We start from the raw sequence: 11972 nt of genomic DNA on the forward strand, positions 1-11972 counted from the left end.
TCACCAGCCACGGGCTTCAGAACCGTCCGTGCCGGCGCTGGTGTGTTTGTTCTAAGGACCGCTGAGATAAGTTCTTTTGTTTAAAAAAAAAAAAAGGTTATTTACTTATTTTAGGAAAAGGTTACGGAGGGAGAAAGAAAGGAAGAGAAACATCAACCAGTTGTCTCTCATGTGCACCCCAACGGGGGACCTGGCCCACAAGCCAGGCGGGGGCCCTGACCGGGAATGGAACCGGCGACCTCTCGGTCGCAGGCCGGCGCTCTGTCCGCTGAGCCCCGCCAGCCGGGGCTGAGGTAGGTTCGTTCACGGTCCGCAGTTTACAGGTGAGGACGGAAACCCCAGGTGGCTGGGACGCTGCCCCGGGGCAGCAGCTGGCATGTCTCAGCCTAGCTCTCTTCACCTCGCTGCCCTTCATCTTCTCAGAGCTGCGGCGTCCATCCCCCCGGAAGCCTGAGGACAGGGGGCCAGGACCCAGAGACTTGGCCACCTTCCTGGCCGGAGCGGGAGTTGAGGACCCCAAGCCCCCGAGCTGCTGCGCGAGCTGCTGGGCGGCACATCCCGCGGAGGAGGAGCCCCCCAGCCCCCTTTAAGTCGCAGCGTGGAAACACCGTTGCACCACGCCGAACCCTGAGACGAGAGAGGAGAGGGAAACTGAGGCAGGCCAGAGCAAGCCGTGCGCAGCGGCACAGGGATCTCGACTTGTCAACACACTTGAACTGGGTGTCGGCTCTGGCCGGCCGCGTGGGACTCCTGCAGTGGACCAGACGCCACGTGGGCCACAGGACAGATGTTAACCGGTCGCACGCCTGCTGCGTGTGCACGTCGAGATGTGTTTCTATGCGCCCCTGCTGGGCCTCCTCCTGACCGGCTCTGATCCTCGGGCCTGTCCGTGCCTTCCGCCCCCCTGAGCCCGCCCCCTCTCTCTGCGGGGACCCGGACTTTCCCGCGGCTGCGCTCCTGGCCCCGGGACTTCATTGCGTGCGGAGCGAGCACCTCTCTCCGCCCCATGGGCTCCGTCCCTAAGGGGGAACGACAGCCCACCTGTACGACAGCCCACCTGTCCGACCCTGTACTCCGAGAGCCAGGCGAGGCGGTTGCTGCAGGAAAGGGTCCAGCACCTCTGCCAGTGTCTCCCATTGTGGGAATCAGCCAGAACCCCAAGCCCAGAGGAGGGGGAGGCAGGACACCCCCCACTCACCGAGCGTGCACGTCTGTCCTCAGTCACCCGGGAACTGGAGGCCCAGAGGGCTCAGAAACTCACCCTCATCCCCCAGCGAGGGGCTGTCAGAGCTGTGTTTGGACCCCCTGTCTTGCGTCGAAGCCCTCGTCCCAGCCCTTGGTCAAGGCTCTCGATTACCCTCTCCTTTGCCTCAGAATCTGCTCGCCCTCCGGGATGCCTCTTGGGGTCTCCACCCCACCCCCCACCCATGGCCACCACGCGCTTTCCAAACCTCCGCAGAGAGCTGGGCACACGGGTGGGGCCCTGCAGCCTGCATGGGCCTCAGGGAAGAGCTCCCGGACCCCGCCCTCCCGCTGCGCCCACCCTGGGGCGCGGGGCGCCTCCCCCGCTCCCCCCCGAGCCCGCACAAAGCCGGGTTGGAGGAGCCGCGGCCCCCCGCGGCGAGCAGTGGGAGGATGGGCGTCTGGCTGCAGCGCTCCGCCCTGCGTCCCGGCGGGTCTCCGCGCTCCCTCCTCCCTCTGACGCCTGCAGCCCCGGCCACCACCAGGCTCGCTCGCTCTCGCTCCCTCCCCCGCTCTCTCCCTCCCTCCCCGGCACTGCAGCATTCGCCGACTGCAGCTCCAGCCGCCGCCCGCGCCTCTCCGGCCTCCGCAGCCCCCGCCAGCACCATGGCCAGCACCGTGTCCGGTAGGCGCCCGAGCCGCGGGCTTCCGCAGACCGCGCCGCATCCCAGCCAAGGCCATTGTCTGGCCTCGCCTCCTGCTGGGACCGGTGGCGAACTCCGATTTCCCATCTCGGAACCGCGCATGGCAAGGATGCAGGGCGCGGCTGGGCCGAACCGGCAGAGGCGACCCCGAGCGCCTTTGGGACTGCGGCCCGGGGCGAGGCAGGGTGGCGCCGGGGGAGCTCCCTGAGCGGGGGCGCCGGGCGCCTGGGCGCATCGCCCCTCCGGCGCCGCGGTGCCGGGCCCGGCTCGACTGCCGCAGGGTGGCTCCCCGAGCGCGGCCCCGGCCCGTGCTCCAGGCGAGCGCGCTCGCTGGTGCGCCCAGGGTCCCCTGAGGCTCGCGGCAACCGCAGAAGCTGGTCGGACCGCGCCTTCGCGCAAAGGGCCGGGAGGGGCGCGAGTGGGACCCTTTGTGGGAGCCCCAAGCCAGGGCGGCGCAGCTGGGCCCGCCCTGTGCCTCGCAGCGCGCGCGAAAGCTGGAGAGGGTCCTGGGAGGGGACCGCAGCGGGGACCCCGGGGAGCTGCGCTTCCACCTCGCATCTCTGCCTCCTCGCGCCCACAGCGGGCTCGGGGACCACCCTCTGCGACACGGTGCCACCCGCTCTAGTAGAAAAAGCCACCGCCCTTGGCGCAACGGGGTTTAGATGGGGGAGGGGCTGCTGCCATTTCCAAGCCTTCCGAGGATGGGGAGGGGTCTGCGCCTCCCTCCTCCTCCCCGCCCCCCGAGCTGCGGACCCCACACCCTCCTGGTCCACGCCTGGCGGGGAACCCGGCGAAAAACAGGCACTGGGCTGGGCGTGGGGTGGTGGTCGTCAAGCACATTTCCGACGCGGGGAAGCTGCCCAGTCACGCGGGGAGCAAGGGAGCCAGGCTTGCTCGCCCCAGGAACGGTCTGCGCTAGGTCCAGCCGCCCCAAGATCAGCCTCATCTCTGCACTCGGCCCCCCCTTTCATGCCGTGTCCCCGTCTGACTAGGACAGGCGGTCCTGCCCACCCTGCCCGCCACCCTGGGGGCGCGTGGTGCGGCCCCTTGTCCAGACTTCAGTGACTCTCCAGAGCTCCGCCCACCATGTGTGCCTGCCTTGACCCCCGCCCCTGAGGCCCTGCGGCTCCCAGGTGATGCCTGCACCTGTCTGGGGGGGATCCCGTGCGTCACTGACCACGCTCCACCCACATCGTCTGGAGGGCTGGTCCCTCCCAGCTTCCTGCGCCCCGACCTCTTGCTCTTTCACAGAGACATTGGGACCCGCTTTGGGCAGAAGGAGAGCCTCCCCCAGCGACAGAGGGCCGCCCCCCCCACCCCCTGCCCCCGGCCGGCACTGAGGAGGGGTGCGGGTCCTGTCACGCCGGCCACCAGCCATGCCTGAGCTGCGGGACAATGGGCAGGGCCTGGGGGAGGCGCTCCTCGGCCGTTTCTCTCGCTGGGCAGGCCTCGCCCCGCCGTCCATCTGCCTTCAGGGAAGGGCACAGCCGAGAGCGCACCGTCGCTGGCCATCAGAGCGCGGCCCAGGCACCCTCCGACCACAGAGCCCTGACCCCACCTCTCTCCTTGGGGCGCTGCTGAGCCTTGCTCAGCCCCGGAGTTCCCGGGTTGCTGGAGAGCCCCTGGCATGCCAAGGGGGCCCCGCGTGCGGTGGAGGCGCTTTGCTGGTGCAGACTCCGCCCCGAAGGCAAGCTGCAGTGCCAGCTGGGGCGCGGCCCGGTCAGCGGCGCCCGGGGGCCAGGCCCAAGCCTGCCCTGGTCTTCGGTCAGTGCCGCCCTCCACAGCGGCCGGGCGGCCCACCAGGTTCTTCGCCATCGGCACCGGACAGCGCGGCGGCCCAGCCCGGCCGAGGCTACGCGAGGGTGCCACTGGTACACGTGGCCGAAATTGCGCTCCATGAACCGCAGCCAGGACGACGCTGCTGAAGCCACCGCCAACTGGGGGGGTGGCTGGCCTCCTGCACCGTGGCCTCCTGTCTGCTCACGCTCACTTGTGGCTTCCCCGGGACTTGGTCACCAGGGTGAGGAGTCGTCATCCACTGTGGCCTCAGAGTGGCCGCGAGATGGATCGCAGCTTCCTCTTCCTGTGTAGGAAAAGCTCCCAGCACCTTCCCTTGAGGGTCCTGCGGGCTGAGCTCTTGCCTTTCCTTGGGAAGATGTGCAACTCCTCCCCGCCCCCACCCAGCGTCCTTCCTAGGCTGGCAGCTCTCACTCGCCTGCAGGAGCTCACTCTGCGCCTCATGCAGTTGCGACGGCGCGAGGCCTCGCCTCTGCTACCGATGGATTCCTCAGAAGTTCAGGGCCTGAATCTCCCCGTCCAGATGAGTGATGGCGGTAGGCCCCCCCTAGGCTGGCTCTGAGGGTTGAGTGAGGCATTTCAGGACGGGTGCTCGGCCTGGAGCCCGGCACAAGGTGAGGGCCCGGTCCAGGCCGGGCAGCGGGACCGCTGCAGCCATGCCACCCAGCCTCCTGGCCTGAAAAAGCAGAATTGTGCAACAGCGCCCCCGCCAGGGGGCTGCTGGCACAGACCGAGGGGGCAGGGGCAGCCTGGGCAGCAAGCTCCACCTGCTGGTCAGCAGGTAGCAGTGACCCTTCTAGGAGTGAGTGGGTGTCGTCTGGAGGGAGCCCTGTCCGCCTCAGGCTCCAGCGGGAAAGTGCCGTCACAAGCCTGGGTTTGGGACCAGGCTCCCGTCCTGGCGTGCTGTGCGGCTTTGGGGGGGCCGCTTGCCCTCTCTGTGCACGTGCTCCCCACCGGGGACCTGGCCTGCAACCCGGGCCCGCGCCCTGACTAGGGATCGAACCAGCGACCCTTTGGTTGGCAGGCTGGTGCTCAATCCACCGAGCCACTCCAGCCAGGGCTGGAACTCACTCTTAACAGCACCGGTAATACGTGAATCAGCTCTTCTTGTAAAAAAATAAAATTGGAAAGTCAGGCCAAAATCCCCTTGGAGCCTCCACGCCTGCCCTCCACCTCCCTTTCGGCCTCCTGGGACCCAGGAGTTAGATGTGGCTCTGCCCTGAGCCCCGCCAGGCCCCCCAAGGCTCTCGCTGCTGCTGTCCGGGGCCCTTTGGGCCCCCTCCTCCCAGCCTCTGGCGCTCTCTCCGGGACGGTCAGGCTGTCCGACGGCCCCATGCGCGGCGCCGGCCACGGGAGCACCGGCTCCCCGGGGCTGAGCCCTCGGACCAGGGCCTGGTTGCCCCGTCCTCTGAGCTGTCTCTACACCAACGCTCGTCTCGGCTTCCTGTCAGCGCAGCCTGAGAACATCCTGTGTGAAATTCGACCCGAAGGTTTCTCGCCCACCTGAACACGCGTCCACGTTCTCGTGTGCCCCCCGGAAGAACACTGTGGGTGGCTCTGCCTGCTTTTTCCTTCGTGGAAGCCAGACTCCCCGCCCCTGGAGCGTGTCTCTGGTGGCACGTGGGTCCCTGAGCCTCCCAGACTGTGGGACCCGCCGGAGGGGTGGAAAGAACCCAGAACGCCCGGGATGGAGCCTGAGGGGCTTTGGGCAAGTGCCCCAGCCTCCTGGGCCTGGTGTCCCCTTGGTCGAGCGGGGGTGACGGTACTGGGCTTGCAGGACCGTGGAGCCCTGGTGGGACCCTGGACCAACGCGTCTACCTCGAGGCCTGGCTTTCTCTGGATACACCTCGAACAGCTGGGTGATCTCCACCCTGAGAATGGGCGTCTCCCCTCCCCCTCAGCCAGGCCCCGCCTCTTCTGTCCGCGCCCCAGGACACCAGAGGCGGCGGCGGCTCCAGCTCCACGGAGCTGGAGGGCGGGCAGACGGTGGTGCTGAGCGGACAGCTCCCTTCCCCTGGCCCCAGACAAGCCCCGAGGGCACCTTGCCAGGGCCGAGTTTAAAGGGGGGGCCTCGCTGCTGTGAGGGTACACGGAGGGGGAGGAGGGCCCCCGAGGGCGTCACCCAAGTGCGCAGCTTGAGACAGTGCTGCCCTGTCCGGAGGGGTTAACGCTGTCTGCCCCAGGGGGCGAGTTCTCAGCGGGGAGCACCTGCTGGGGGGAGGCAGAGGGAGCGAGAGCTGGGAAGAGGGGAACTCAGAGAGACAGGAAGCCGTGGCGGGGAGAGTGATGGAGCCAGGGAAGCAGAGGGACGGACGGACGGACGGAGGGACCGGGGCAGGGTGGCCCTCGGCGAGGCGGACGCAGGCCGGGAGGGTGGGGAGGGAGAGGAGAGACCGGAGGCCCGGGGGCCGCAGGGGTCGCAGGCCCCCGTGGGGGAGGGGAGGGGCGGGCGGGCCGCTCACACCCTCCCCCCCCCCGCCCCGCAGCCTACAAGGAGAAGATGAAGGAGCTGTCCGTGCTGTCGCTCATCTGCTCCTGCTTCTACTCACAGCCGCACCCCAACACCGTCTACCAGTACGGGGGTGAGTGTGCCCGCGCCCCCTCCGGGGCCTCTGGAGCGCCCTGGCTCGGCGGCTTGTGGGGAGGGGCCTCGGCTCGGCCGGGGACCAGCCCCTCCGCCGGCCCCCTGACGCCCCGCCTGGCCTTGCGCTGCAGACATGGAGGTGAAGCAGCTGGACAAGAGGGCCTCCGGGCAGAGCTTCGAGGTCATCCTCAAGTCCCCGTCCGACCTGTCCCCGGAGAGCCCTGTGCTCTCCTCTCCCCCCAAGAGGAAGGACGCCTCCCTGGAGGAGCTGCAGAAGCGGCTGGAGGCCGCTGAGGAGCGAAGGAAGGTAGGGCCCCGACTGTCCTGGCGAAGGCAGCCACGGCGCTCGCGGGCCTGGGCACGGTCCCCGGGTGCAGGGCGCCGCCTGCTGGGCCGTGGGCCTGGGGCGCAGCGAGGCTGGGCTGGCAGCCTGCCCCTGGGCAAGGGAATGAGAAGGAAAGGCCTCCCTGCGTGGGGGCCGCCAGCCTGGATGTGCTGGGAGCTCCGAGGGCCCCTGTGAGAAGTGGGCCCCTCCTGCCCCGCCCCCTGACACCAGCCCCCGAGACAAACACCCAGAAGAGGAAGTGCTCTCAGGAGCGCGTCCGTCCGGGCGCACGCGCCCAGAGGACAGGGCAGCGGCTCCATCGCCCGTGCGGCAGGTCCCAGTGAGACCGGGGGACCCCGGCTTCCCAGGGTTGACCCGAGGTGACAGCACCCTGAAGGGAGCTGAGGGCGCTGATTACCTCCTGGGGGGCCCCCAGGGGGCCCCCCATGCGGCAGGGCCCGGACGCTGCGAGGCCAGCAGCCCCACTCCTCCTCTGCAGGACCTCCCGGGGGGGGGGCACCGCCCCCCCCCCGGCGGGAAGCTCAGCCCCTGGCCTGTACCGAGCAGCTACTTTGCGCTCAGCAGGCAGAGGTTTGAGGAAGCGACCAGAAGGCTCGGTGACAGCCCACACATTTAGGTTCCCTTTGCGGGTCCGACCTTCCCCCTGGGCCTGCGGGGCTTGGAGCGCACAGGGACCGAGGCTGCCGCGCGTCGGCGCCCTCAGCCTGGCAGGGAGGGGGCAGCTCTGCGGCGGGACAGAAGCAGGGTGAGGAGTCCAGAGGTCTCCGGCACGCGGAGCTTTCCGTGCTCGTGCTCAGCCCGGGAAGTCGCGCAGACCCGGCGAGGGCACCCGTCGCCGACGCAGGACAGTGTAGACCCGAGCTCCGCGAGGGCGCTTGTCCAGAGGGCAGCGGGGCGGGGTGATGGGCACTGGGCGGGAGGCCAGGATGAGGGGGTCCGGGCTGGGGACGGGACGAGGGCTGGGGGCGCGGGGCACCCGTGCTAGCGGCGAGTCCCGGCCGCCGCTCACGCGTCCCCCGCCGTCCGGCGCAGACGCAGGAGGCGCAGGTGCTGAAGCAGCTGGCGGAGCGGCGCGAGCACGAGCGCGAGGTGCTGCACAAGGCGCTAGAGGAGAACAACAACTTCAGCCGCCTGGCGGAGGAAAAGCTCAACTACAAGATGGAGCTCAGCAAGGAGATCCGCGAGGCGCACCTGGCGGCGCTGCGCGAGCGGCTGCGCGAGAAGGTGCGCGCGGGCGGGGCGGCGCGGCGTCGGGGCAGGAGGGGCGCGTCCGGCACTTAGTGGGCGCGCGCAACAGCGCACGAGCGCAGGGCGCTGGGACGCGGTCCCGCTGGGACACAGCCGCTACCGCAGTGATACGCGGACAGCCCGCACCTTTGACGAGCTCGGACAGGGGAGGGGCAGCCGGTGTGCGCTGGGAGCCGGCAGCCGCTTTGGGTTGGGGGCTGGGGAAGTCCCCCGGGAACCCCTTCCTTGGGCGGGTCCGTTCCCACTGCACCACCAGCGCCCCGCCGCCCGGGGCCAGCCCAGCGTGAGGCGGGGGACAGCCCGGCCCCCGTCTGACCCCGCCTGTCCGCGCAGGAGCTGCACGCGGCCGAGGTGCGCAGGAACAAGGAGCAGCGGGAGGAGATGTCCGGCTAAGGGGCTTTGGACACGGCGGCGCCTGGATCCGGAGCCGAGACAAGAACACGTTCGGGTTTTGGTTTTGTTTTGTTCAACTGTCTAGATGCAACTTTCGTTCCCCCTGCCCCCTCCTCCCGCTCTCCCAGCTTCATGCTTCTCTTTCCGCACCCGGAGCCGTCCAGTCCTGTGGCAGGCGCTGACCCGGGCTCCCCCCGGGGAGGCCGCAGGGCGTGGCGCAGGGTCCCTCAGTTCAGGCACCCGGCCGGGGGGTGGCTGGGTCCCCTCTCGGCAGCCCTCCTAGTGGATTGGTGGTGACCTCAGTAAGTCCAGGGGTGGTGGCAGGAACGCGTGGGTGCTCATGCTGGGTTGTCCTGGGAGCACCTTCTCCCTCAGAGCACATCGAGCACAGGCAAGGCTCTGCGCAAGTCCTCCCTGCGGAGGGGTCAGCACACGGCGGGGGAGGGGAGGGGGAGAGCCGGAGCGAGGTGGACTTCCGGGCAGTGGGCGCCAGGCCGCCCTGCCGGGGGGCCAGCCCGGGAACGTGCGTGCGGCAGGCCTGGGGAACCGGTGGGCGGAGGTTGTGACACCCCTACGTGGGGTTGCACAGGGGTCCTCTGGGGCCGCCTGGCCTGTGGTGGACACCCTGGGCTGGCCGTGGGGGCTGCGGTCACTGCCTGTGGCTGGGGTAGGGGCGGCGTGGGGGCGTGGCCTGGCCCGAGTCTGCAGGGGAGTGGGCCTTCCCTGAGGGTTGTGGGCAGCACAGCCCCCCCGGCCGCCCCTCCTCCTCCCAGAAGTGCCCTCCTCCTGGGAGCCTCTGGCTGCCGCCTGCCCTCCTCCCCTCCCTTCCCCTGAGCTCTGAGAACCTGCCCTCAGAGCCCTTGGAGCCACGGCCCCTCCCCGTGCCCACCCACGATGCTCCTGGCCACAGGGGTGAGGGGCTTCCAGGCCCCACACCCACCAGGGGTGGCCAGGTGCGAGTGGCAGCCACCCGTGCCCCTTGGGGAGCCCTCAGCAGACAGCAGACCCCAGGGGCCAGGGATCCCAAGCCACCCCCTCACCCAGCCCCCCCTTGGCGTTCCTGGCTGGTGGCCCCCTCCGGCCGGTCTGCAGGCCGGACGCCCGGCTCTAGGCCCCGCCTGCCACGACCCTGTCGGACTGGGCGCCTCCCCCCGCAGCCTTCGAGGGCCATCGCCTGTCTGGACATCAGGGTTGTCTGGTCCGTGACCCGCTGCAGTGTCCGCCCCTTCTCCGTGGCAGCCCCACCCACAGCTGGGTTCTGGCGGCAGGGCCCCTGCTGACCGTCCTCTTGGTGGAAGGCATGAGGGGACAGACCACAAGTCCTTGCAGGACGCAGAGCCAGCACCTCAGAAACCGGGTAGCTGCAGCTGCCGCCCCCCCGCCCCGCACCCCAGCTTCTATCCTGCAGAAACCCGCGGGGCAGGCCAGGGGGTGGAGTCGGGGTGGGTGCGGACCCCCGCCTGGCCCGGGGGGAGGAGAGGCCCAGGCCCCTCCCCGTCCCCACCAAGGCCGCCTCCGGGAAGGGCAGCAGGCCGGGAGCGGAGTCCACGGAGCACCTGCAGCTTTGCCGGGACTCAGAAGGGACATGGAAAGGGAGCTGAGGGCCGGGTTTCTTTCAGCCGCGGCAGCTCTCATCGCGGAAGCCTCGTGTAAATGCGCCCATCCCATCCCGTAGTGAAAGTGAACTTAAGACGAAGTCAAATGAACAATTAAAGAAAAAAACCTGTGTGTTTAAGAAACAGCTGCACTGTCCCAGCGTGTGGCCTGCGGCGGCAGATGGGGCGTGGGCTGCGGCACCACCACTGCTGAGGGAGGGTGCCGGTGGGGGCGACGCCCCAGGGGGCTGGTCATCAGGCCTGTTTTGCCACCACAATTAGGACTAGACCTAGCGACAGCGGCAATTTTAAGAAGTGAGTGTAAACGACACACAGACCATTTTCCCCTTTGGAGCCCAGGAGACGGCAGCCGGGGGCGGGGGCGGCGGCGGTGGGGGGGGGGAGGCAGGCAGCCCAGCTCCCCTGGGGCCCGGCCCTCCTGCCGCCCAGGGCGCTGCTGCCGTCTGCTCTCTCTCCGTCCTCACAAGTGTCTGCACACTTCGGTGGCTGCACAAGCACCGATGTTATGGATGTGCTAGGACTTCCGAGAAAACTCCAACGTTCTGGTTTCCCGGACCCCGTACAACCTTAAAAATTTATGGAAGACCCCCAGAGCTTTGTTTACGTGGGTCATATGGGGCGGCAGTTACTGCATTAGGAGTTAGAATGCCGGAATTTAAAAAAAAAGCCACCCATTGAAAAGTGATACGCTTGTTACGTCTAGCCTAACGCTTTAAATTTAAAAACAGTGAAACTTCCCCCCAAAACCTGGAATGGCTGACACGTAGGAAGAAAAACCTGGCTTTACAGAGAGGCACGTGGTCGGAAAGGGAAAGCATATTTTAACAGCTCATTCCCTAACGCCGAACCCAGGCTCGGTGAGTAGTTTCTCAAACGTCAGCTGCAACATGAACCTGCAGCCACCCTGGGCTTCCCATGCTCTTGCATCAGCTGCCCGGCCCCTCCGTCCTGGACCGAATCTTCACCCACAAATGGCAGGTCCAGGGCCAGAGCAGAGCTCGGGGATGGGGTGGCTGGGGGTAGTGAGGCCTGTGTTCGTCCTGCTTCCTGCCCTGCCTGGAGCCTGAGTGGCGGGCAGGTGTGGAAACCCCAAGGCATCCTGGGGCCTGGTAATGACCCTCTGTTCTCACTGCCTCTCCGAGGTCCAAGTGTTCTCAGGAGAGGGTCCGAAGGCAGCGACTTGTACACCAGTGTGTTTTCCTCTTGTAATAAACCCAGAGTGAAAGCCGCTGCCCCACCCCCACGCCCCAGGAACAGCAGGGGCCGGGCATCTCCCACGGGCGCTCCCGCAGAGAGAGCAACACCCCCACCGTCCAGGATGAGCTGACCCGTCCTGCCAGCCAAGCAGTGCCCAGTGCTGCGACCTTGCCCTTTGGGAGACAGAAGAGGTGAGGTCAGGTTCCAAGGCTAGGCCCGCGTTTGTGCCACAGCGGAAGCATGGAGGCCGGAAGCCCCAGTGCTCAGACACGGGCCGGTGGCCGTGGCTCACTCTGACCAGGGTAGTAGGTGCCCGGTGCGGGCACCGTGGCGACGGCAGCTTTCCTCTGCTGCCCTGTCGCCTGGGCCCCAATGCCAGGGCCCTTCGGGCCTTCACCGATTTCATTGGCATTTGTGTCCAGAATGAAACATGAGGACAGGGAACCTCAGACAGATACGACACACAGACCAAGCACACCTGCTCAGGTAACAGGCTTAACAGTTTAATCTTTAAAAAGAAAGACTCTCCATCATTGGCTGGAGAACACTGCACGTTACTGAAAACGGAAGTGCAACTCTGGTAATTATAACGTTACAGAATTGAAGTTTGCATGAAAACTTTGCATTCTGGGAAATGGCCTTCAGCTGTCTTCCTGCTGAAGCATGAACGTGGGTTCCCGGCTCGGTCCTAAACGGGACATCTGTTTCCTGCCTCTGTTCCCGGAGTGGGAGCACTCGGGGACTGACAGCCGCCTTGCGCCCCCCGCCCCAGGTTTCCTGCAGCTGCCGCAGGGCAAGCAATGGCAGGGACAGATCAGGACAGCTCGGGTGCGCCCGCCCTGTGCCCGCCCTGTGCCGAGGCCAGCGGGACAGCCTCCGCCGCCCCGGGGCTCGCCCTGCCGGCT

General features: G+C 67.8%; 1 protein-coding gene across 1 annotated transcript; it reads left to right on the top strand.

Moving 5' to 3' along the window:
• Nucleotides 1-1732: 1732 nt before the first annotated feature.
• STMN3 (stathmin 3) lies at nucleotides 1733-8715 on the top strand. Its single transcript, XM_054577483.1, has 5 exons — nucleotides 1733-1867; nucleotides 6170-6265; nucleotides 6399-6574; nucleotides 7646-7837; nucleotides 8195-8715. The coding sequence occupies exons 1-5, from the start codon at nucleotides 1849-1851 to the stop codon at nucleotides 8252-8254; spliced, it is 543 nt and encodes a 180-aa protein (XP_054433458.1). The 5' UTR covers nucleotides 1733-1848; the 3' UTR covers nucleotides 8255-8715.
• The last annotated feature ends 3257 nt before the right edge of the window (nucleotides 8716-11972 follow it).

This window comes from Pteronotus mesoamericanus, unplaced genomic scaffold (assembly GCF_021234165.1).
Source record: "Pteronotus mesoamericanus isolate MK-2021 breed Mesoamerican mustached bat unplaced genomic scaffold, CSHL_Meso_final contig_436, whole genome shotgun sequence".
In the NCBI taxonomy this organism is placed as follows: domain Eukaryota; kingdom Metazoa; phylum Chordata; class Mammalia; order Chiroptera; family Mormoopidae; genus Pteronotus; species Pteronotus mesoamericanus.